Raw genomic sequence first — 26,375 nt, forward strand, 5'->3', positions numbered from 1 at the left:
AATGTTTGAAAATAAAGAGTAAACGTATTGTTGGGTAAATAATAGTTCCTATGGCCATTTATATAACATTTTAGTTAATTAATTTTGCCTTTCTCATAAATTTAGGAAAAATTCTGTAAACCCGCCCTGCAGCAACTGTGGTGACTTATAAGGCCACTCTTAAAATCCCTAAAAAAACACCTTTAAAATTTTTTTTTTGCATTTTTTACTTTTTTTCCTTGATCTAACCAATAATAAGTATTCTTAATCAAATTTTCAAAGAAAAATATATAAAAAAATTCTTCAGCCGCTAGTGGGTTAAAGAGTACCCGGAGTTAGGGTTTTATAGAGTACCCGGAGCAAGGGTTCTAGAGAGTACCCGGAGTTAAGGGTCTAGAGATTACTCGGAGTATGAGTTCTAGAGATTACCCAGAGTAAGGGTTCTAGAGAGTACCCGGAGCAAGATAATCACTGATATTTTCCCATTCTCTGAATGGTGAATCCAGGTTTAGCTGCTCTCTCCTCCTCTATATCTGGAGGAGTGTCTACTATAGCTGTTACTAGGAGCTCCTGGAAATCTTCTAATGCTCTGATAAGCAGGTAATATTGCCTAGATATTGTTACAATTAATGTTTTATATTATCTATTTATTATGTAGAACTATTAAAATTGGCAAACAGGCAAGACATTTCAGATTTGAAAATTCAAGAAAGAATTAAGTTTACTTTTTGGGCTTACATTTTGCACCCCCAAAGTTCCTCCATTGCTACAACATTTAAATTGCTTAATTTGTCGTCTAAAGTCTAACTTCCTGTATCTTTCTTGATATTTAATTAAAATTGTTCTTATTATTATTATTATTATTATTATTATTATTATTATAATTATTATTGTTATTATTATTATTATTATTATCATTATACTTAATTACCCTGGAATAGGTCTTTCTATTCTTATATCTCTACTGTATAGCTTCTCTCCATTATAACTGTCTGCAGCAGTCACCTAGAAATCAGGATTTAAATTTTAGTTTTAAATAGATAATATAGATAACATTAAAATTTCATTAGAAACAGTTTTGCGCTCATCTTTAAAAACTTTTAAAGTACAGGGTTACTCATAAACAATGAGACTTCAAATGACAACCTCAAAACTCATAAAAGAATCCGCAAAATCTAATTATCTAAATCTTTGGACCTTGATGTCGTAAACCTTTAATATTTGACATTTCGCATTTTGCTAGATCCAAAAGCCAAAGTTTAAAATATCTGTGCTTTACACCATCAGGTTGTTAAAAAAATTTAGAGATGATAGAATTACAGCTTCATGCTTTTTTTACGAACAACTTCAGATTTTTACTTAGCTGTAAGTTTAACCGTCCTGACGCCATGTTTCTAAGTGATACCAGCATAAACATATTCTTTAGGATTGGGGATACCAGAATAAACATATTCTTTAGGATTGGGGATACCAGCATAAACATATTCTTTAGGATTGGGGATACCAGCATAAACATATTCTTTAGGATTGGGAATACCAGCATAAACATATTCTTTAGGATTGGGGATACCAGCATAAACATATTCTTTAGGATTGGGGATCGGAAAGCCGGAAGAGGGGGGGGGGCTGGGGAGGATGTTAATGGCGACAATCGGAAGTAAAGGGGTGGGAGAAGGAGGTGCTGTGATTTATGGAATGTAACATTTTATTTCGAGATATTCAGACATAGTACTAGGGCCTCCAATATGATGATAAATTAGTTATTCCTATTTAGTCTATTAAAGTTACGTTCTTTATAACTATGAAAGAAAGAGTGGGGGGGGGGCCGAAATGATAAATTTTTAAATGATATATATGTAGTACAATTACATTAAGTGTTCATCCTTTTCAGTCAAATAAGATAATGTTGAATATACAGGAATTGAGTCCGTGCCACAAACTCTATTTTTCTAATCTCTATTGGCCAATTTCTTAAACGCTCTACCATAGGTAGAACAATAGTCACACTATGGTTACGCCGTACCAGAGCAGTGTAGATAGATAGATACGAACTATAGTTGTACCTATGGTTAAATGAATAAGAAATTTGCCATATATGTAATGAATATAACAGCTAATGGTTGAAACCATTAATATTTGTAACAAAGATTATTTGACCTAACATAATTCATAGTTTAAAATGTATGTAAAACGACATTCGGTTGCAATGATGGATGTATTCATTAGAATAAATACTAGATTTTGCCCTCAAATTTTTAAATTCATCCATCCTAGAGCATGGTGGGAGGTGGAGGGGAAGGTAGGAATGAAAGGGGAGAAATAAGATTTGAAGCTTCAAATAAGAATTCAGTTTGAGTGTCTAGAAAAGTTTAATTTGCATACACCAGTATTACAATGTCGATTTAAAATATTGGAAACAGTTTGGAATCCATCATTTTGAAACAGTTGGGAACCATAATTTAGAAAAGTTGGGATTTTTTATAAGCTTTTTATAAGTTTTGTAATCTTGTCTAACTTTGCTCTTTAATGTTGGCTAACTGTGCTTCAATGCTCTGTAATCTTGTCAACCTTTGATCTACAATCTTGTATACCTATGCTCTGCAATCTTGTCAACCTTAGCTCTGTAATCTTGTCAACCTTTGATCTATAATCTTTTCTACCCATGCTGTACAATCTTGTCTACCTATGCTCTATAATCTTGTCTACCTATGCTCTATAATCTTGTCTACCCATGCTCTACAACCTTGTCTACCTATGCTCTATAATCTATAACTATGCTCTATAATCCTGTCTACCTGTGCTCTATAATCTTATCTACCTGAGCTCTATAACCCTGTCTACATGTGCTGCATAATCTTATCTACCTATGCTCTATATTCCTGTCTACCTGTGCTCTATAATCGTATTTAGCTACTGTAGGTGGGGATCCATATTTAAGATACATCTCATATTTTTGTGGGGCACCCTGTAGTACACCAGCTACTGCTACGTTTCCTAAATACATTTTGGAAAAATTTAAAATTCTTTTTTTCTACAATTGTATTTCAAACAATTCCGAATTTAAAACGAAAGTAAAATACGCTATAAAAAAATATAAACTTACTTTTAAAGGGTCTTTAGACATAATTTTACATTTGGGAATATACATTTATGGACATATGTCCTTTTAGAAAACTGTCAACTGAAATGTTATATTTATCCTTCTTCTATTCATATATCTTTGCAAAAATTTGAAGTAATGATCGTAAATGAACTCAAACTTTAGATAATTTAAACGTTTTAAAAGTTTCAAAAGTTTTCCGCATATCATAGAGTAATCTCGTCTTGGTAGAATTAATCCATTACTTTGATTGAAATCTAATTTTTGAATTTTAATCTGAAAACCCAGTTAAAGAACAAAAAGATGAATAAAAGAAAAACTATTGGACTAATAACAACAATATGTATTGACAAATAAACTGAGTTTAGACCACAAGCACAAATTTTTTTGATCAACTCATCTTTGAAACCTGGTTTCTAGTTCATAGTGTAAAATATCAAATAGATTAAAAAAAGTAAATATTGAGCCATCCAAAAATATAACAGTATGTATAAAAGATAATTGAAATCATATTCCTTAGTTATGTTCCAATCAATAAATGAATCTGAAAACATGAAATAAAATAAATAAATTTATATAAAACTAGCTCAAGTGCCAGGCGTTACCCGTGGAATTTTAGAAACACTTGAAAAAATTATAATTTTGAAAAAAATAATTTTAAAATCGATTATTAACAAAAATAATAATTTTTTAGCCAATGCTACCTCCATGAATGATATGACTAAAGTATAATAAAAAATATTTAAACATTTTACCTGATAGAGCAGCATAGTTAGCGTTAGAGTCCTCCACCGTAAACCTGAAAAGATACCGATTTTCTAACAATTCTAATTTTTTCAAAACATTTCTAACTTTTTCTAATTACCAGTCTCAGTTAGAATATTTTAAATATTTTCAGGACTCTCTACAGTAATACGTAAGTAAGCCATTTCTTCTTCCAAAAAAAGAGGTTGTGGAAATATTTCCCCCAATTCTAAAACAAGTTTAAGGCAAGTGTTTATTTCATTTTTAAATGTTTTGGAATCTTTGTAAAATTTGTTTTCCCTAAATTGTAAAGTTTAGGATTACTAAGAAAGATAAAAATTAATAAACTCTAAACTTACAGGAAGAGTTTATGTTCTCCTTTCTTAGCTTGGATACCATGAGTTGCTGTGAACCTTTGTCCGGGAACATTTATCATTGGTACTTCGACAATCATATCCTATAGGAGCATACTGATAGTTATTAAAATATTTAGATTATACAATCATATCCTATAGGAGCATACTGATAGTTATTAGAATATGTAGATTATACAATCATATCCTATAGGAGCATACTAATAGTTATTAGAATATATAGATTATACAATCATATCCTATAGGAGCATACTGATAGTTATTAGAAAATATAGATTATACAATCATATCCTATAGAAGCATACTGATAGTTATTAGAATATATAGATTATACAATCATATCCTATAGGAGCATACTGATAGTTATTAGAATATAAATATTATACAATCATATCCTATAGGAGCATACTGATAGTTATTAGAAAATGCAGATACTACAATCATATCCTAGGAACATATTAAAAGTTATTAGAACAGGCAGCTTCTACATATCATATCATATCCAAGACACCAGAAACTATGGAGTTTTGCGTTAGAGCTTTCAACCTTAAGATCATTGTAACCCATGCACCTCTGCCCCTTTAGTAAAAGTAAATTGAACCTATATGAAGCATAAAGTCTGACCGCATCAACCTTGTTGCACCGGCTAGTACTGTCCAGTGTCCATAGAGCTTGGTACGGTACAAACTGGATGCGAAAAGGTTGACCCGGCTAGGAAATTCAAATGTCCTCTGACTGCTTGTGAACCCATCACATTTAACCAAGTTATGTCACGTGACACCTCATTTTTTTTCGAAGAAAGGGAATATGGATTTAAATAGAATTCTTCTTACCGTCGCTGCTTTTCCTAATCTCCTGGCAAACCCTTGCATTGGTGGTAGCAAGCTTAGGCATCCCTCACTTGGACTCAGTAATCCTGAAATAATCAGGATTAGTAGGAACCGATGAACTCCTGAAATAATCAGGATTAAAAGGAACCGATGAACTCCTGAAATAATTAGGATTAATAGGAACCGATTAACTCCTGAAATATTCAGGATTAATAGGAACCGATGAACTCCTGAAATAATCAGGATTAATAGGAACCGATTAACTCTTGAAATAATAAGGATTAATAGGAACCGATTAACTCCTGAAATAATCAGGATTATTAGGAACCGATTAACTCCTGAAATATTCAGGATTAATAGGAACCGTTTAACTACTGAAATATTCAGGATTATTAGGAACCGATTAACTTCTGAAATAAACAGGAATAATAGGAACCGATTAACTACTGAAATATTCAGGATTATTAGGAACCCATTAACTTCTGAAATAAACAGGATTAATAGGAACCGATTAACTACTGATATAATCAGGATTAATAGGAACCGATTAACTTTTGAAATAATCAGGATTAATAGGAACCGATTAACTCCTGAAATAATCAGGATTATTAGGAACCCATTAACTTTTGAAATAATCAGGATTAATAGGAACCGATTAACTACTGATATAATCAGGATTAATAGGAACCGATTAACTTTTGAAATAATCAGGATTAATAGGAACCCCTTAACTTCTGAAATAATCCGGATTAGTAGGAACCCATTAACAATTTTCTCCTTATAGACGCAACAGATAGAAAGAAGTAAGATAAGTAGCGATCAAAAGCGATTATTTTTCGCCGTAAGCCTAAGCCTTTCATTTTTTCACGAGCACTCCCTTTAATAATCCCTGACATTATGAGTATAAGAGTAAACAAACTAAATAACTGGATTTTGTAAACTTTAAAGTTTTGTTCAATTTTGCAGATTTTTTTTGCAGATTCTTAAAAAATTTTCAGAGATTTCCAAAATTTTGCTTGCACATAAAAAGAAGAGATAAAAAAAGAAAATAAGAATTCTAAAAGTAAATATAAGTGATCTGAAAGATCATTGAAGTATTAAATATTCCGTTTTGTTTGGCCGAGAACAAGATCTTACCAAGATTTTACTAGACAATGACAGTTTTAAAATAAGATGAAAAAGTATTTTTTGTTTCTCGCTGCTATCATTCAGATCATGTACAAATATTTAATATAATGTATGTACAGACTTGTGTACAGACTGACAACATTTTAATCTGCTAATTATATTTTGCAGTAGGAAATAATAAGATATTATAATTTATTGATACATTTCTATGTTTCATTTATTTTCTTTAAAATATATATTTAACTAAATTGTTGAAATATCTCTGAAAACTATTTGGATGAAATAACCACTGTCCCATTGTTTAATTAATTAGGGTTTTTTTTAAAGAAAATTGCGTATTTTTTCTTTTTTGTTCTTTAAAAAAATGTATAAATACACATTTCATTTCATTTGTTGATTGACCCAGGTGTAAAGAATTGTTTGTGTGAAACAACACTTATTGTATATTTTTCTACCCGCCCCCCCCCCCCTAGAACTTAGTTTCGTAGGGTTGAGAAAAACAACCCGAACATTTGCTGACTACACACAATCAAACGTTTATACGGCTCAAGAAACAGGGAAATGATGAAAACCTTCATCACAACCTTTCAAATCAAAACAGAAAAAAGTTTGAAAAAAATTAATTGAAAAAGTAAAAGTTGAAACGGTTTAAAATATATATTTAAAATTACTTTAAACAAAGTTGCAAACTATCCTGTTTTCAATTAAAGACCATTTTCCCGATAAATGCGCAACAATAGTGAAGGTAAAAGGGAAATAAAAAAAGAAAATGAACTCTTTATTAATCTAGTTTAGAAATATTAAATATATCTATATATAATATCTAGAGTTAGAAATATCAAATAAATATCTCTGTAATATCTAAAGCTTAGAAATATCAAATAAATATCTCTGTAATATCTAAAGCTTAGAAATATTAAATATATATCTATATATAATATCTAGAGTTCAAAAATATTAAACACATATCTCTACAATACCTAGAGCTTAGAAATATCAAATATATCTCAATGATATCTAGAGTTAGAAATATCATATCAAATATATATCTCTATAATATCTGGCGCTTAGAAATATCGTATTAAATGTATATCTATAATATCTATAGAGTTTAGAAATGTCAAATATATCTCTATAATATCTAGAGTTTAGAAATTTCAAATATATCTCTATAATATCTAGAGTTTAGAAATGTCAAATATATCCATATAATATCAAGAGTTTATAATTATTGTAAAAAATGTCTGACCTGTCATGAGTACAGGGACAAGATATTTCCACATTTTCTTAATGATTTGTCTGAAATACATTTTACTTAAAGCAACGTAATTTCATGTGGTACTCCATTAAACCGTGCATGTACGACTTTTCTCAGATCAAAAGGAATAAAGATATCCATGTTTTTGTAAATATAGAAAATTGCTTGCGAATTCCGTTGGTTACTTTTTTTAAACTTTTTTAACGAGAATTCATTTCAAATTTTTTTTATGATTTGTCTAAAAATTATTTCACAAAAGGCTTTTTGTTAAAATTTTTTTTTTATATTGCATACTTTGAATAATATTAAGGAACCTATTTTATTTTTCAAGTTTACAAATAATCTATAATTTTTATTTCTGAAAGTTGTTAGTCCATCGCCGAAAAATACTAATAATTAGTCACCAGTTACATTAAATGTAATGTAAACAATAAATATGTAACTTTACTTTTTCCTTTCCTTTTCCTTTCTCCTGAAACACTTAATTTTGTATGTTTTTGTTATGTTTCATTTACATTTAATGAAAAATTAACAAAAAGGAACTGATATATCACTGCAAACAACCCCCAAAAATAAGAAAACGTTAAGAAATTTTTTTTTAAATAATGTGAAATAGGAGCGGCAAACACGCAAAATTAGACAATTAAGTATTTCAAATTGAAATTGAAAATTGAAAATTCTCCACAGAGGAATCATGTTCATTGTTCATGTCCTAACAACATAACTAGCGGAAAAGTCGAATTAAACTAATATCTGACCGTGTAAAGATGTGGTCGAATGCGCTAGCGGAGATCCCTACGCCCGGTGGTCGGATGCGCTAGCGGAGACCCCTACGCTAGCTACGATACCAGAGACCCGTATGTCTAGCCAGAACATCTTTAAAGAGAGAGAGAGAATTAAGATAATAATAGTTATTATATTCAAGGATTAAACCGCAGTACGCAACCAATTTGTTTTAACACTGCTAGGGAGGGAGAAAGTGATGCTACTATAATAAATCATATTTAACCTGTAAACTGCAGTATACGTTTACAACATGTTTTCTAAAGGGAATTGAGGGTAAAAATTAATTTAATGCAAGTTTCTGTTTGGTTAAGCATATTTATAATAGATACTTGATGTAACAGTAGATTTTACACCTGGACCAACTATTTATAGAAAATATATTCATTTCTCTTTTTGTAAATTGGTATTATGAGTAATAGAGGAAAGTATATCATAAACCTTCCCTGGGGTCCCTAGATGTCCCACAAAAAATTTGGGCCCGATCGGTTCAGCCGTTTTGACGTTTATTGGATACAAACAAACAAACAGACAAACAGACACCCAGACAAGCCAAATTTATATATAGAGATATATATATATGTATATAGATATATTTGGTTTGTTACGGACGGGTCAAAACCGGATATAAAGTTGTCAATAACTTGTCAAATAATAAGGATGCTAACCGGCCTGAATACCTGCAGTTGTATAATTGTAATTTCACTGGAAAGTAACAAATATAAAGATATTATTATGTGCAAGCTTAGAGCATCGATTGTGAAATTCTATAAACTCGAATTTTCTAATCCCTATATCTTTCCAACGTGTAAATTTTTGATATTTCAAACTTAGATTATTTTATCTTACAGAATTCATAGTGTGAAATATCTCAGGTCTACAACATTGGGTTGCAAAGATATAGAGATTAGAAAATCAGAATTTGTGGCAACAACTCTTAATAAAAAGTTTTAAAAAGTAAAAGTATTGAATTATGTTAATGTAAAGGTTAAATTGAATGATTTCATATTGCCTGTCAATAATACTTTCTCCGTCTCTAATAAAAGGCTGTTTATTGGACCCGGGATTTATTCATGGTTTTAATTTCATGTTAAAGTTTCACGGATGAATATTCCAACTTTCTCAAAGATTTCTCAATGTTTGGAGGAGACTAAGGAGGAAGGACGGGTCTGTAGATTATCATTTATAAACTCATTCAGCCGATTAATCAGGGGTACAGAACCATTCATATGGATAGCGGACACCCGCCCCTCTTATTTTACTAGTTACTTTCATTCTTTAAACTTGCCTTTTCATTACTCTCTATTTACTTTCATTTCTATTCTTATACTTTCCCTTTCCATTCTTATTCATTTACTTTCATGTTCTATACTAATACTTTTCCTTTCCATTTTTAAATGTTTACTTTAGTTTTGTATACTTATACTTTCCCTTTCCATTCTTATTCATTTACTTTCATGTTCTATACTAATACTTTCCCTTTCCATTTTTAAATGTTTACTTTAGTTTTGTATACTTATACTTTCCCTTTCCATTCTTATTCATTTACTTTCATGTTCTATACTAATACTTTCCCTTTCTATTCTTATTCATTTACTTTCATGTTCTATACTAATACTTTTCCTTTCCATTCTTAATTATTTACTTTTATTTTCTACACATAAACTTTTAGTCTTTATTCTTTATTATTTACTTTCATTTTTTATACCTATATTTTGCCTTTCCATGCTCATTTATTTACTTTCATTTTTATCAGATACTTTCCCTTTACAATTGTTACTATATTAGATACTTTCCCTTTACAATTGTTACTATATTAGCTTTTTATTCTTAAAACTTTATTTCCATGTTCTATCTTGATACTTTCCCTTTACAATTGTTACTATATTAGCTTTTTATTCTTAAAACTTTATTTCCATGTTCTATCTTGATACTTTCCTTCTTTAATTTGCAATTACAGTTTCTTTTTATAATTAATTCTTTACTCTACTTTCTTATACTTTTATGTTTCATTCGTAATTATTCCCCCTTTACGTTCATTTTTCATTCTTAATTTTTCACTTTCATTCTCTATATTTTGCTTCTAATCTTAATTAATGAAATTTAATCTCAATTAATGAATGTTAATCTCAATTAATGAATGTAAATCTCAATTAATGAATGTTAATCTCAATTAATGAATGTTAATCTCAATTAATGAATGTTAATCTCAATAAATGAATCTTAAACTTTTTTTTGAACATCTCCGTTAAAATAAATGCAATAAACGATGGAGAATTTATAAATATCGTATTGGAATTCATTTATGATATTTGTCTAGAGAAAATAAATAAATTCCCAAAATGTATTTTCTTCATATTGAGAATCCGAGTAGGTATAAAAGAGATAATATTTTGAGTATTGTATCTAGTTTATAAAGGCTAAAGATGGAGATATGTCGTATTCTTCTTCTTCTCTCCTCTCTAGTTCTCGTGATAAACTCTACTCTACAGTCAGGCAGGGATCTACAGATATCGCCTAGATCCAGACTCATATGAAAAGTTTCACTAATTTTAATTCAATACTTTGTCGAGCCTTGGCCTTTAATTTTACCGCATTAACTCACTTGTCATTTTTTGTAGCCCTGGATATATACATTTTAGGTTTATACAGCACTTGTTTTTTAGATTAAGTCTTAAAGAAGTATAAATTCGTAAAATTCCCATCGATTTTTGGGTAGTAATCCCAAGTTTTGAAAAGTGTTTAAATCACTTTATTGACCTATTATTCTTTTAATTTACTTTAAGTTTCTCAAAAGAGGAATTTTACCCATTTAAAAAAATACACATAATACCCCTATTTTTTCCAATATGAAATTCAAACAAAATACTTTTGAGCTACGGTAAAATGCCATGCCTACGGATTTTTATAATAACAGTAGCATATTCTTTTTCGTAAAGGTCCTCATTTCGTGTTTGTTGTTAAAAATAAATATAAAATGAAGAAAAAAGTTATCGTCGTCAAATTTTTATAATAGATCTAAACTTTCTCAACAGCCGACCCAATCTAACGTTAGTTTAAGTATATCCCTTTGATAGAAGATGCTTTCCAATTCTGGAATAGCTTAAGAAATTCTCCTGATTCTCTGGAATTTCCAGAATATCCGGGGTTTCCAGGTTTTCCAGTTTCTTCGGGTCCTGAGATCTCAAGGTTTAGCAGAAGGTAGGTCGTATTACTTATTTTGATTTGTTCGTGCCTAAAAACGGAAATAAGGTTCCAAAATTTATGTAAAAAGAATTGAGTATTTGTTACATACTCTGATTTTCCTATCCCTACATCTTTTTAACAAAATGTCGTAGACTTTCAATTCTGTTAGATCAAATAATCCAAGTTTATCATCAGGTTGCGAAGATGGGATTGGAAAATTTGAGCTTGTGGCAAAAACTCAACTCCTTTAATACTTTTGCTTGAATTGCTCCAGATCTGGGTAAATGAAAATCTGAGTATTTTAACCAATTTTTTTCAATTTTTTCGGGCCTATTTTTGAATCGTAAATTGATGCATGTAGCTAAACTCAGTTCGGCAGTTTTGACGTTTATTGGATACGCACAAACCAACAAACAGACACGCCAAGTCTACCGCTGTAGGCATAAAATGCCCCAGTTTTATAAAATAAAAGTATATAGTGTCAAGTTCTAAGGTAGTGAGATTCATGAAAAAAATAAAAAGTGAGATTTGAAAATCCAAAATGAGAATATAAAATTTCAACTTTTATTTTCAAACTGTAGTATTGGCGGTAGTGAGATTTGAAAGTCCAAAATGAGAATATAAAATTAAAACTTTTATTTTCAAACTGTGGTATTGGCGGTAGTGAGATTTGAATATAAAATTTCAACTTATATTTTTAAACTGTGGTATTGAGGGTAGTGAGATTTGAAAATCAAAAATCTAAATAAAAAATTTAAACTTTTATTTTCAAACTGTGGTATTGGCGGTAGTGAGATTTCAAAATCCAAAATGAGAATATAGAATTTCAACTTTTATTTTCAAACTTTGGTATTTGCGGTAGTGAAATTTAAAAATCCAAAATGAGAATATAAAATTTAAACTTTTATTTTCAAACTGTGGTATTGGCGGTATTGAGATTTGAAAATCCAAAATGAGAATATAAAATTAAAACTTTTATTTTCAAACTGTGGTATTGGCGGCAGTGAGATTTGAAAATCAAAAATCCAAATAAAAAATTTCAACTTATATTTTAAACTGTGGTATTGAGGGTAGTGAGATTTGAAAATCAAAATTCCAATTAAAAAATTTAAACTTTTATTTTTAAACTGTGGTATTGACGGTAGTGAGATTTAAAATGTCACTACCGCCAATACCACAGTCTAAAAATAAAAGTTTAAATTTTATAGTCTCATTTGGGATTTTCAAATCTCACTACCGCCAAAACTTCTAGTTTAAAAGTATTTACATTTTCTAATTTCGAAAAAAAGGCATTTAATAATCTGAAAAGTCATAAAAAAATGTACAAAAACTAGCTCTAAAAGCACTTTCAATTATTACTTTAAATAGGCGATTCACGCACCTCTGCCCCTTTAGTAAAAGTAAATTCAACCTATATGAAGCATGAAGCCTGACCGCGTCAACCTTGTCGCACCGGCTAGTCCTGTCCATTGAACTAGGTACAGTACAAACTAGGACTGGAAAGGTTGACCCGGCTCGGATATTCAAATGTACTACGGCTGCCCGTGAATTAAACAGTAATTGTGCAGTGTAAAAAAGCTCATTTCATTTCTTGGTAACAACATCAAATGCACGTCAGTATTGCTTTAACGTCGTCTTCATATTCTACAGTTTACTGTTTATATACTTGGCTTTCTGAACGCTGCTTCGGGCCCTTCGTAAAATAAATATATTTTTAACTTTCAAATGTATTACTAAATAATTAAAATAACATACTTTGATGGCAGATTTTACTGATTTTATCAATGAATTTACAAAATATATTACTTATTCCATGGTTCCTATATCTCAAGGTTTCAGAAATAGGTTCGAAAGTTAAATTCATCCAAGCATATGTTTTATGCAGCACTTCCTTTAAAGTATTTATATTGCATTCTTTTTGAGAATACCAAAGAAATAGCAATGCAAATATTTTTTATTCTATTCAGGCATTTATTCGTTTGATTTAAATCAAAAATTTTTGCTATAATATTATTTTTCACATTTTTAGGATTTATTTTTGCGTATTTAAAAACTTACATAACGAGAAAATGGCATATGGATATAAGCACAGTATTGTAGATTGTTAAATAAAGAATTAGGCTTCATTTGATACAAGTAATATGTTTCTGAAGAGGCAAAATTAAAAGATGAAACCGAGAGAATACTTTATTTAATGTTCCCCAATAAGAATTTCTCTCAATGTTCCGAAAACGTGCTTTGTATAAAAGAACTATCAATGAAAATGAAGAATAAAAGTTTTAATCCATTCTTTTATTTCGTCAAGATTTATTAACGTATTTCTGAAAAGTTGTCTTACTTTTGTAAATCCACGGAAAATATAAAGAAATGTATTATTTACTCTCAGACAAATTAGAATCAAGGGAAATTTAAATTTCCCTTGATTCTAATTTGTCTGAGAGTAAATGACATTCCTTTTTAAAGAGGGGATTCAATGATAAACCCGAGGGCTTACGGATTTTGCGGATTTTTTTTGCCTTTGTAGATTTTCAAAGTATCTTTCAATGAAAATATCCTGAGCTGGAATTTAAAGAATTTAAGCCGCGGTTTAAATCCACCAAAACCCGGTTTAAATTAAGCGCCGACTTAAATCTTGAAACATTTGATACAATTTTAAGTAAAACCAACCATATTTAAACCGCGGCTTAAATTTAAACCGCCGCTCAAATTCTTTAAATTCGGCCACCGGTGGGATTAAATGAAAATTATTGCATACCAAAAAACCAGCTTTTTACAAAGGAATGAAAATTTTCGCTATTAAGAGAATGATTAGGATATTGGACAACACTGGGTTATCAAGCTTGTATCTATACAGTGCGACCCAAAAGTGTTTGCAATCTAAATATTCTGCCCATGTACGTGTAAAAACAGTACTTTTGACAAAGTAATGTAGAAAAGTAAAGTTGTTGAAAATACCAAAACCAACAATATTTTTTTTTTTACAAAAAAGTGTTAAAAGTCAACAGTACACTTTCATAAATAAGTTTAATGTGCTATTTTTCTTAATTTCACGGACCAAAAAGTTTTTGCAAATTTGACAAAGAATACGAAAAACTATATTTTTAACCATTCGAAACCAAGAACAGAATGCCATAAATATTTTTCAAAAAATTTGACCAAGATCACAGAACTGTGCTAAGGATGTTAATGAAAGGGATTGGTCGTCAAAAGCACTGATTAGGGCAGTAGGGACTAAATTCTAAAGAAAACAATTAAGCTAATTCTTTGTAAAAACCCCATTCTTCAATAGGATTCATATTTTAACAAGCAGTTCTGTCCTTTAAACATATTCATATTTTAACTAGCAAATCTGTCCTTTAAATAGATTCATATTTTAACTAGCAGATCTGTCCTTTAAACAGATTCATATTTTAACTAGCAGATCTGTCCTTTAAGTCCCAAAATCCAACCGAAGAGAAATCTAAACACCCCATTTAATCCAAAAGTTCACTTTATATGCTTAATTTTTACCCTAGAACATCAAAAGTCGAATAAATTCGCTCTAACTAAATGAAGAAAAACTTCAAAGAGTTGTTTTGTCTACGCAGTGTTGACTGGCTGGACAAGTGGGCAAAGGAATATCTTCAAGAGAGAAAATGTTTCTAAACAGCAGCATGGGATGGGATGGGTCAGGGGGTCACAATTTTTATTGAAATCGTCAACAGCACTCTGTTGGGTTCTTTTAGGGTTACTGATTGGGTTAATTACCAAATTATGAAGCGTTTAGGCATTTTCTTAACTCATGGCTACCCTGGTAGTAACATAGGCTGAAAATATAATTTTTCAAAATTTTTTCAAATCTAAATGTTTTGTTAAATTCGATGTTATAATTCCACGGGCAAAACGCGAGCACTTCAGCTAGAAATATATAAACTCAATAGAACCACGGAAATGGTTTTAGCTTAAAAAAACTAAGTGGAGTTTCCATGCAAAGCTGGGTTCCCAATCTTGTCATACAAAAAATATAAAAGATCCCTTGAAAGGGATTTTTAAAAGTATTTTTTCCTAGATCTGCAGAAGAAGCAAAGAAAACTCCTTCAAATGTCGTCTTGGCTTGGAAAATGGATTACTTTAACCCAATGTTACGCGGGAAACGAACTCAGCAGCTTGAGCAGCTGTATACTTCCCCCCAGCTTATACCAGGTATTTAAATCATTAACCCTATAAAATGCAAGTTTTTTATCTAAGCATTTTTATTTTTAACACCACCACCTTTAATGTTAGGGCAGTTACAGGACAGTAAAAAGGCCGGTCCGTGGTTTAAAAAATCTAAATTAGCCCATCACTACTTAGTCTTTATAGCTACCGATCTATGAGCTACATTTTAGAAAAGTCCTTGAAAAATAGATTTGTCACATTTTCATATTTGTTAAAAATGAAAAACAATTTTTTACATTTTTCCATCTTTTTTAATATTAATATATCTGACCACCCAGTTTACTGTTTGTTTATCTGACCACCATGTACACTGTTTGTATATTTAAAGTTCGGTGATGGTGATGAAGTAAAAAAAGTAGTTGTAAGTTCCATATTTATTGAAAAATATTTCGGTCTGGGTTGACCCGGCCTCGTCAATTCTAGAAAAAAAATGTTAAAACCACAAGAAAAAACTAATAAAAAAGATTATTTAAAATTAAAAAAATTGGGCTGTCAAATGGACAAAAGGGAAACGAACTCAGATCATGAGATGGAAAAAAGATAATTTGCAAATATTCACTTTTTAAAAAATGTTTGAGGACAATTATCATTCCTTGAGATTGTCTCTGTCAGGAAGATTAAAAACAAACTGTTTATATGCATGTGTATAAAGTGGTGGAAGGAGTTGTACTAATTAACGAACTTTTACGTAAATCGGGGGGAGGGGGGGCGACTTGTTCAAAGATGGGTATTTAAACCTTTGTAAGAATTGGATATAAACAATAATCAAGTAAAACAATATTTAAGTAAACTTCTCTCAAGTTCCCAAACCTTCTCTAGTACGCCAACTATGGCTAAAATGTTCTCCTGTAGGCTGGTTTCTATGGAGATTTCAAATGTAACCAATATGTTCTTTCACTCTTTCATCTAAAGATCTTGTTGTCTGTCCTATATTGTAGTTTACACTGCTCACATGGCCTTACATATGGTCGTCTTTCTGAATGGCAAAAAAACTCCCTCCAACGCAGTATTTTGTTTGTATATCTAAGCGCACTATAAACTGTTTGTATATCTAACCACCCTGTTTACTGTTTGTATATCTAAGCACACTATAAACTGTTTGTATATCTGACCACCCTGTTTACTGTTTGTACTTTTTGTTTTCTAAAATTTACAAATAACGAATAAATTACACAATTCGCAAAGTATTTTTTTAAAAAAAAGGGGGGAAAAAGGATGGGTGAGTAGCAAAGAGAAAAAGGGAAGAGAAGGAGAAACCCCAGCACTAAAAAATCCAATTTTTGTAGATAATATGTTACAAAGTGGTTTACAAGATTTTCAAATTACATGAGTTGCAGTTCCTGTTTTTACATTTAAATTCCTTATATTTAGAAGCCAGATATATTTTCATATTCGTTTTGAAACTAAGTACTGATAATGAACATTTAATATTCATTGGAATATATTCCAAATTCTCGTGAGAAATATTTTTGGAAAAGGTTTAAGATATTTATTTCTTATTAATTCCAATTTAAAACTTTGTGTCCTATTAGGTTCTAAAAATGGAGCAAATATTCCATTAAAAGACGAAGGTAGTTTTTCTTTTATATACTTATACATAAAAGTAGAAGCATTATGTTTGTGTATATCAGATGATTTAAGTATTCCAAGTTTAGAAAACAAAGGATCTGTATGCTGTGAATATCCTTTATCTGACAAAGTCCGTATTGCTTTCTTTTGAAGTTTAAATAATTTTCCTATTTTATTGTTTGTTGATGACCCCCATGCTAAAATACCATACTCTAATTGAAATTTTATTAAACTTTCATAAACTATCTTTCTTATGTTTAACGGGAGAATTTCAGGGCAAAAATGTGTGCACAAATACCATCTAATTGATAATCCTAGTTCAAAAATTCGTCAAATTTTACTCCGACAAACTTGAAATATTTATCTTTGCAAGTAGAACCTATTCTTTCAATAATTTCATTTCCTATTTTGAGATTATAACCCTGATCATCAAATGGCATAGATTTATTTCTAAATACAATATATTTGGTTTTTGAAACAGTGTTAACTTATTAGCCTGAAACCAATAAGATGCTTTAGAAAGTTCATGATTTGCCTTTTGAAAAAGAGTTTCTAGATTATTGGATGATTTTAAGAATCCAGTTTCATCGGCAAATAAAGAAGTGAAAAACAATTTACAATCTGGAAGATCATTTATGTACAGAAGGAAGAGATCCTAAAACTGAACCCTGGGGTACACCACATAAAATGTCCTTGCAAGAAGATTCAAAATCCCTTACACTTATGTATTGAGTTCTATTTGTAAGATAATTTCTAAACCATAGATTAGTATTATCCCTGACCCCGTAGTGATTAAGTTTCTTTAATAGAATCTCAAAATCTACGGTATCAAACATTTTTTTCAGATCTAAAAAATAGCAATTGTGTATTCAGGATTGTCTTTATTCATTCCTTCATATATTTTATCTAAAAATTGTATAAGAGGTTGTGAAGTATCATGATTTGGCCTAAATCCATATTGATGAGAATACAAAATATTGTATTTGTTTAAGAACTTAAACATTTGACGTGTTACAAGTTTTTCTAACAGTTTTGAAAATGAGGATAATAAGCTTATTGGTCGATAATTTGTAAACTCTGTAGTTACTCCTGATTTGTAAATAGGTATTACCTTGGCACATTTATAGCTTTCAGGAATAAAGGCTGATTTCAAGGATAAATTAAAAATATTAACTACAGGAGATATTATATTTGGCATATTCTCTTTTAAAAGTTTTGTGGATATGTTATCTTTACCACAACTTATCTTACTTTTTAGCAAAGAAAGTGTTTCAGAGATGGTTTCAGGAGTCACATTTGCAAATACAAAGTTAGTATCAACAGAGGTTGATAAGTATTCTGTAAAATTTTGTGTTGGAGCAGGAATAGTTATAGTTGAAGCAAGATTTGGTCCGACATTCACAAAAAAATTGTTAAATCCTTCAGATATTTCTTGTAAGCCTGAAAAAATCTTACCATTACAATGAAACTGATCAGGAATATCTGATTTTAAATTATTTGATTTTAGAACTTTTCTAAGAACATTCCAAGTTTGTTTGATATTCCTGTTGTATTAATGAAATTTATCTTGATAATAATTATTTTTTGCCTTTCGCAATATAGATCTGTAAATTGTTTTGTAAAGATGCCATCCAGAAATCATACTTTCAATGCATGGAGACTTACAGCAGCCGTTAAACTCTCTATTTAAAACTCAGGCCAATTCAGACCACCAGGCTTAGACACAGAAGGGAGCGGAATAAGGTTTGCGAGGCTAAAACCGAATTCACAAAGAATCGAAAGGAGGAAGATTAACCCGTCATATGAGGCGGAGTAAAGGTCCGGAGAGTCTGTCAGAGAGCTTTGGCTTTCTTCGATTCAGTAGTATCAACCATTATTTGTTCTGTTTTATACTGTAAATACATTTTATCCTATACTCTGTACATCAGTTTCAGGCTTAACTTCAACTATAACTTTTAAATGGTAAGAATAGCAATTGATAGATCGCCAAATAGTTGAAATAAAATTTTTCTAAATCTATTACTTAATGATTCTAAAAGTAAATTTGTTATATTATTATATTTCCCAGGGTTTGTTTCTTTTATTATATGTAGATTGTCTAGATATAACCTAATATATTTAGATACTGCTCACTTAAACTCTTTTATGAACACTTACCACGCAGCTTTATTCCTAATTAAGAACTATTTTATATTCAGAATATACAACATACAATTTATGCAATAGAAATGAGGTGGGGGGGGGGTGTGTAAAAAGGTTTTTTTCTGTGTACATTTTTTAAGGATTTGTTAAATTTTGAGTTTTATTTTTAGCCCTGATTTTTGGTTTAATTCAAAGTATAACTAGGAAAAAAGGCTTACGAGATAAATATCTTGATATATCTATTCAAATTGTATGCCGGTTTTCTTCTATATAAAAAAAGCTATTCGCTCATATATGTATAAATAATATATCTTTTTAAAATATATATTATAAATCATGTTAGCTATAGCTGGCCGAACGGCTGGATCAAATTGGGTGATTTTTTTTAAGGGAACCAATGGCCGTACCTTGGGGGTATCATAGGGTAAACATTTTTTAATAAAAGTATTCAAAATTCTATTTTTTTTTCAAAATTCAAATCTGTTTTTTTTAGAATTTCACGGGCAACGCTGGGCTTTGGTTATTTTTTAAAACGCATGAATCTGTAACTAAACCTTAAAATGACTGAAATAAATATGATAAAAAATAGAATAATCAGGCTTTTTATACAACGTCCATATTATAGCATTGTTTTGAAAAAGTGTACTGCAGTTTTTTGTAGAACTTAAGTGCTGCTGAGGAGGCTCAGTATTGTTTATATTACTCCCAGAAACTCGATATTGGGGTTCTTGGTTTATTATCTAATCTACTTAGATTTATCTATAATTTATATAAGATGTTACTTAAATCAACAAAGAAATTGAGTCTTTGCCAAAAACTCAAAAGTTCTAATGCCTATATCTTTGAAACCTGATGGTGTAAACCTTTGGTAGTTCACACGCAGATTAATAGATTTAACAGAGTTCATAACTTGAAATTTCTAAGGTCTAGGAAGTTTGGTTGCAAAGATGTATATGGATTAGAAAACCAGATTTTGTGAAAAAAAATTCATTTTCTTCGTTTACTTGTTGATAACTTTTCAGTTTTTCCTGTTTTACTAAACCTCAAGTCGGAAAATACATTTTATTAATAATATTACAAAAACATGGCATACATTGATTTTTAAAAACACATGTTTTTGCTTTTCAAATAAGTCATATTTTAACTTCAACAGCCATTAAAATATTAAGATATTTTTGTGCAAATTTTATTTCAATTAGATAAATCAATTTTTAACCCAACAGTAGACACTAGTCTGGAGAAAGGAGAGGGGGGTTGATATGTCAAGAACATCTATAATCTCCGTCTTTATGGATGAACAGGGTGTCCCAGAAAACATGAGGCTTAAGTGACGACTTCAAAATCGTCTAAGATGTATGCAAAATTCATTTTAAAATCTGAACATACTTAAAACACAAAAAATTTGACAAAATATTCTGAACCTGGGACTTTCTAAATGTGTCCTGCTTGTTTGGAAAACGGTTGAAATGACAAGATTTTGTCCCAGTTTGATATCACTAAAACTAAAATAATCTAAATTTTTAACTCCTCTCCTTCATTTCTAAGTTTTCTAGACGGTAGAACACGCTAGTTGTAAAACTTGGACGTAGTAAATTTGATTTCAATGATGCAAAATCGTCACTGAATTTCATGTTTATCGAGACACTCTGTACTTGATCTAAAAAACTCGTTTTCACACACTTGTCCCATCCTCGAGAATATATTAATTCTATTCAAAGATCCGTCACCCTCTGACGTCTACAGATTAAAACCCGCTCATCTACATTTCCTCAATTCTATGCAGGAATAAGAAGGTAAATAATTATTTTTAAAGGGAATGTTAACGGAGAAGAAAGGTAGAGAATGAGTTGATACCACATTATCAAGAAAAATTCAATTATATTTTAATGGATTAAAGGGAGTGTTCGCGAAAATTGAAAGGGGGTATAGGCTTACTGCATAAAAAATAAGCGCTTTTGATTGCTACAAATCTTACTTTTATTGCGTCTACAAGAAGAAAATTGTTAAAGACGAAATATTTTTTATTTTTCATGATCTGAGAGTTACTTTTGAAAAAATTTATTCCTGTTTCGAGGATTTTTGATAATGAAAACGACATTTTCATATTTTGCAGGAATGTTCGAAAATCCAGCGCCTGCCAAATATTATTTTTTAAAAAAAATCAAAAATAATATGAAATATTACCCATATATAAATGCGTCGAAAAATAATCGATGACTATTGTTTGTAATATCTGTATGATTTGTATGGAATTAAATGAATTATTTTACGATCCGAGTCAAATGTTGCAACTTTCCGAATTTGTATGAACGCTACGTTCTTCGGTGTGTGTCGTTTTTATCAATTTTCTCCTTATAGACACAACCAATAGAAGTAAGATTAGTAGCGATAAATAATGATTATAATATCGTTTATTGCTGGATACTGCTTACTTATACAAAAAAAGTCAGAAAATAAAAACTCATAAATAATGAATATCTAATTTAAGTTTAATGAATGAAATACATATTCTTTCTGTTCAAATAACAAAAGGATATAGCGATCTAGTTTAATAATGTTAAGATCTAGTTAAATAATGTTAAAAGGATACCCCCTTTTTAACTTTTACCCCATTTAATTTTTGATTTAGAATACAAAGGAATTGAGTCTTTGTCACAAACTCATATTTTCTAATCCCTTTATCTTTGCAACTTGATGACGTAGACCTTTGATATTTCAAACTATAATTTCTGTCAGATTAAATAATCTAAGTTTGAAAATCATAGGTTTACACCTTTAATCTGCATAGATATAGGAATAGAAAATTTAGAATTGTGACAAAAACTGAATTCCTTTGTTGAATTTAGGTACCCTAGTATGGAATCCCATGCACTGCTTGGCATCTGGAAACCTTAATATGTCAACATCTAACTTGAGAAACCCGGAAACCAATACACCAGAAAACCTTGAAACCTGACTCCTGAGACTTAAAAGACTAAACCTTTGACTCCTGATCGACCAAAAATAAGATTTGATGTTTAGAAAATAATTGTTTAAACGCTTGTTGTTTTATGATTGTGTTAAACAAAGAGGGGAATATGAAATATATCAATGTAAAATGCAAACTGCTTGTTATAAAGAAATATTTACAAAGAAAGGTAAGCGTAATGCAATTTCTGATGTATTTGCAAATGTTAATAGAATTTCTATGTTCTAAAAAACATTATTTTCAAAGGAATTGAGTATAAAATAATCTAAGATCAAAATATCAAAGGATTAAAGCATCAAGTTGCAAAGATATAGAGATTAGAAAATTTGAGTTTGTGGCAATGACTCAATTCCTTTTTATTTATCTTTAAAATCTTTTAAATACGTTTTTTCTTTATTCTTCTCTGCTTCCACAAATTATCAAAAAAGTTATTTAAATCATAATAACAAAGTTTCAATAGTAAAATTATCTCCATTTTATAGTGGATTTAAAACATCTTCATGGTATAATCAATTTAAAAGCATCTCCATTATGTAATCAACATTAAATAATCGATCTATAATAATAACTCCGTTATAAAATTGATCCAAATTAATTCTGTTCGGAAATCAATAGAAAAAATCTCTATAGCATAATCGATCTTAAACACCTCCATTTTGTAATCGATCTATAACAACACCATTATATAATCAATCTATAACAACACCATTATATAATCAATCTATAACAACACCATAATATAATCAATCTATAACAACACCATTATATAATCACTCCAAAACATCTCCATTATGTAATGGACTAAAACATCTACTATATCAAATCAATCTAAAACATCTCCATTATGAAATCGATTTAAAACATCTCCATTATGAAATAAATCTAAAACATCTCTATTATATAATAGATCAAAAACATCTCCATTATGTAATCAATCTATAACATCTCCATTATGTAATCGATCTAAGACATCTCCAATTTATAAGAAATCTACAACATCTCCATTATATAATCAATCTTTAACATCTCCATAATATAATCAATCTTAAACATCTCCATTTGTATTCAATCTATAACATCTCCATTATGTAATCGATCTAAATCACCTCCGTTATATAATTTATCTAGACCATCTCCATTATATAATCATCTTAATCATCTCCATTGTATAATTGATGTAGAACATCTCCATTATGTAGCCAATTTAAAACATCTTCATTATATAATTCATCTATGACATCGCCATTATAAAATCGATCTAAAACATCTCCATTATATAATCGATCAAAATCATCTCCGTTATAAAATCGATCTAAAACATTCTCTATTATATAATCGATGAAGAATATCTCCATTTCATAATCGATCAATGGGATTTGTTGTTTAGTGATTTCTAGAGATTAATTAAAAAGTTTGATGAAATTACAAAAAGAAAATATTGAAGCTGTAATAAAAACAAAAAGAAAACTAATTATAAGGAACAATATAATCATATACTGAAGTTGATACTGCAACTCACGTCAAATTAAAGTAAATTCCACTTTATATTACATGTTATCAGTCATAAATCCTTTAATTAAAGTGAATTCCACGTTAAATTACATGTTTTTAATCATAAATCCTTTAATTAAAGTAAATTCCACGTTATATTACATGTTTTTAATCATAAATTCTTTAATTAAAGTAAATTCCAAGTTATATTACATGTTTTTAATCATAAATCCTTTAATTAAAGTAAATTACACATTATATTACATGTTTTTAATCATAAATTCTTTAATTAAAGTCAATTTCACGTTATTTTACCTGTTATTTAATCATAAATTCTTTAATTAAAGTAAATTCCAAGTTATATTACATGTTTTTAATCATAAACCCTTTAATTAAAGTCAATTTCACGCTATATTACATGTTAAGAAAGTGCAAAATTTAAACATTGTTTAAACAGTGGCAGTAAACGTCTAATATTGTTTCTTTTGGTTTAACATTATAATTTAATTTTAATATCTTTTCTAAAGTAGTAAGTAAAGTGGTAAAGAGTAATGGAGTAGTAAGTAGTGAGCAGTGAGCAGTGAGCATTGAGAATTGAGTAGTAAGTAGTGAGTAGTGAGTAGAGAGTAGTGAGTAGTGAGTAGTAAGTCGTGAATAGCGAGTAGTGAGTACTTAGTAGTGAGTAGTGAGTAGTGAGTAGTGAGTAGTGAGTAGTGAGTAGTGAGTAGTGAGTAGTGAGTAGTGAGTAGTGAGTAGCTAGTAGTGAGTAGTGAGTAGTGAGTAGTGAGTAGTAAGTACTGAGTAGTGAGTAGTAAGTAGTGAGTAGTGAGTAGTGAGTAGTGAGCAGTGGATGTAAAATTTAAAAGAGATTTCAATTTATTAAATGAATTCATTTTATCTTTAGTAGAAATAGAAAAGCCTATATAGAGGATGAAAGAGTGTTTAATCGTGAATATTTACTGTACAGTTGATTCTTCCAACTAGTCAATTTACATTTTAATTCAACTGTCTCATTTAAACTTCAAATATTTAATTTTACAAAGATTAGTCATTCAATCATTTTTGCTATTCTATATCATAGTATATATTCTGAGGAAAGAGAAAAACATCAAATTATTCTTTACTCTTAAATTAATTGCGTTAACAATCCCTTAAACATTAAAAACTGGAAAACAGTCGTGTAAATTGTACAAAGTGTAAAAACTTGAAAGATTTGTTTATAGTTTAAACCATTGTTTTGAGAGTTCCTTCAAGTTCAGAGAGAGAAGAGAGAGGAAACTTTGTATTTAATTATAAACCTAGAGAAGATTATCAACAGTTTTGGACCCCGGGGTATCCAGGGTTTTCTAATATCTATATATGTCTAGCTTTACTTATCTGGGGAATCCAGGGTTTTCTAATAACTGGTGTATCCTGGATATCTAGGGAATCAAGGGTTTCCAAATATATGTAGTGTATCCAGGATATCTAGGGAATCCAGGGTTTCCAAATATATCTAGTGTATCCAGGATATCTAGAGAATCCAGGGTTTCCAAATATCCATGGTATACAGGGTTTCCAAGGTAAGGTATCCCGAGGTATACCTGGATTGATACAGATCTGAAAGACTTTTATGGAGTATCCAAGATATCCAGGGTATCCAGGGCTTCATAATATCCAGTGCAAACAGGATATCCGGGGTTGCTAGGGTATCCAGGGTATCCATGGTTTCCTGATATCTAATGTATCCAGACCCCAGGGTTAATTATCCGGGGGATATCCAGTGTCTCCTAGAAGTGTATCCAACAGTATATCCAGGGTGTTCAGGGGTACACAGGTATCTAGAGTATCTAGGGTATTTACGGGATCCAAAGATTTCAGATACCAATTCTAGATTTCCAGGATAATAGAGCACACAAGAAACCAGGCCTACATATCCAAGACACCAGAGCATCCAGGATACCAGGCCTAGATATCTAGGATACCAGGCCTAGATATCCAGGATACCAGGCCTAGATATCTAGGATACCAGGCCTAGATATCTAGGATACCAGGCCTAGATATCCAGGTTACCAGGCCTAGATATCCAGGATACCAGGCCTAAATATCCCGGATACTAAGCCTAGATATCCAGGATATCAGACCTAAGTATCAATAATTTAAAGCCAAGATATCCAGGATACCAGGTCTAGATATCCAGGATAACAGGCCTAGATATCCAGGATACCAGGCCTAGATACACAAGTTACCAGCCCTAGATATCCAGGATGCCAGGCCTAGATATCCAGGATGAGACCAGGCCTAAATATACAGGTTACCAGGCCTAGATATCCAGGATACCAGGCCTACATCCAGGATACCAGGCCTGGATATCCAAGATACCAGGCCTGGATATCCAGGATACCAGGCCTAGATATCCAGGATACCAGACCTAGATATCTAGGATACCAGGTCTAGATTTACAGGATACCAAACCTAGATATCCTGTATATCTAGGATACCAGGCCTAGATATACAGGATACCAAACCTAGATATCCAAGATACCAGGATAATCTAGGTTGCAGAGAAATCAATATCAAGTATCCAGGTTATTAAAAAATCAAATATTTCCGCGTATCCCGAATAACATGATATTAGTATTTAGGT

At 30.4% G+C, this 26,375-nt stretch overlaps 2 protein-coding genes across 5 annotated transcripts; one reads left to right on the forward strand and one right to left on the reverse strand.

Annotated features, from left to right (window-relative positions):
• Positions 1–297: 297 nt before the first annotated feature.
• LOC111711058 (uncharacterized) lies at positions 298–7,450 on the reverse strand. The gene is made up of 7 exons (XM_023485297.1): positions 7,405–7,450; positions 5,031–5,113; positions 4,183–4,280; positions 3,835–3,878; positions 2,867–2,973; positions 911–984; positions 298–589 (listed from the first exon to the last, which is right to left on the reverse strand). The coding sequence occupies exons 1-7, from the start codon at positions 7,436–7,438 to the stop codon at positions 448–450; spliced, it is 582 nt and encodes a 193-aa protein (XP_023341065.1). The 5' UTR covers positions 7,439–7,450; the 3' UTR covers positions 298–447.
• Positions 7,451–10,620: 3,170 nt separating this feature from the next.
• On the forward strand, positions 10,621–22,409 carry LOC111711063 (uncharacterized). Of its 4 annotated transcripts, none has more exons than XM_023485308.1 (5): positions 10,621–10,692; positions 11,274–11,397; positions 15,431–15,564; positions 21,009–21,083; positions 22,146–22,409. In XM_023485308.1, the coding sequence occupies exons 1-4, from the start codon at positions 10,623–10,625 to the stop codon at positions 21,077–21,079; spliced, it is 399 nt and encodes a 132-aa protein (XP_023341076.1). In that variant the 5' UTR covers positions 10,621–10,622; the 3' UTR covers positions 21,080–21,083; positions 22,146–22,409. The 4 variants fall into 4 exon arrangements, with proteins under 4 accessions (XP_023341076.1, XP_023341077.1, XP_023341075.1 ...); XM_023485309.1 differs by having other exon boundaries at positions 11,277–11,397; positions 22,137–22,409; XM_023485307.1 differs by having other exon boundaries at positions 22,137–22,408.
• The last annotated feature ends 3,966 nt before the right edge of the window (positions 22,410–26,375 follow it).

The sequence above is a fragment of the Eurytemora carolleeae genome, unplaced genomic scaffold, assembly GCF_000591075.1.
Source record: "Eurytemora carolleeae unplaced genomic scaffold, Eaff_2.0 scaffold1122, whole genome shotgun sequence".
In the NCBI taxonomy this organism is placed as follows: Eukaryota; Metazoa; Arthropoda; class Copepoda; order Calanoida; family Temoridae; genus Eurytemora; species Eurytemora carolleeae.

What these genes read in the sequence shown, in the direction of transcription:
- LOC111711058 (XM_023485297.1), bottom strand. Translation starts at nt 7,438, where the DNA reads ATGTGGAAATATCTTGTCCCTGTACTCATGACAG. An exon ending in TGTCCCTGTACTCATGACAG is followed by an intron (nt 5,114 to 7,404) that starts GTCAGACATTTT and finishes TGATTATTTCAG; the next exon opens with GATTACTGAGTCCAAGTGAG. An exon ending in GATTAGGAAAAGCAGCGACG is followed by an intron (nt 4,281 to 5,030) that starts GTAAGAAGAATT and finishes ATGCTCCTATAG; the next exon opens with GATATGATTGTCGAAGTACC.
- LOC111711063 (XM_023485308.1), top strand. Translation starts at nt 10,623, where the DNA reads ATGGAGATATGTCGTATTCTTCTTCTTCTCTCCTCTCTAGTTCTCGTG. An exon ending in AAACTCTACTCTACAGTCAG is followed by an intron (nt 10,693 to 11,273) that starts GCAGGGATCTAC and finishes TCCCTTTGATAG; the next exon opens with AAGATGCTTTCCAATTCTGG. An exon ending in ATCTCAAGGTTTAGCAGAAG is followed by an intron (nt 11,398 to 15,430) that starts GTAGGTCGTATT and finishes ATTTTTTCCTAG; the next exon opens with ATCTGCAGAAGAAGCAAAGA.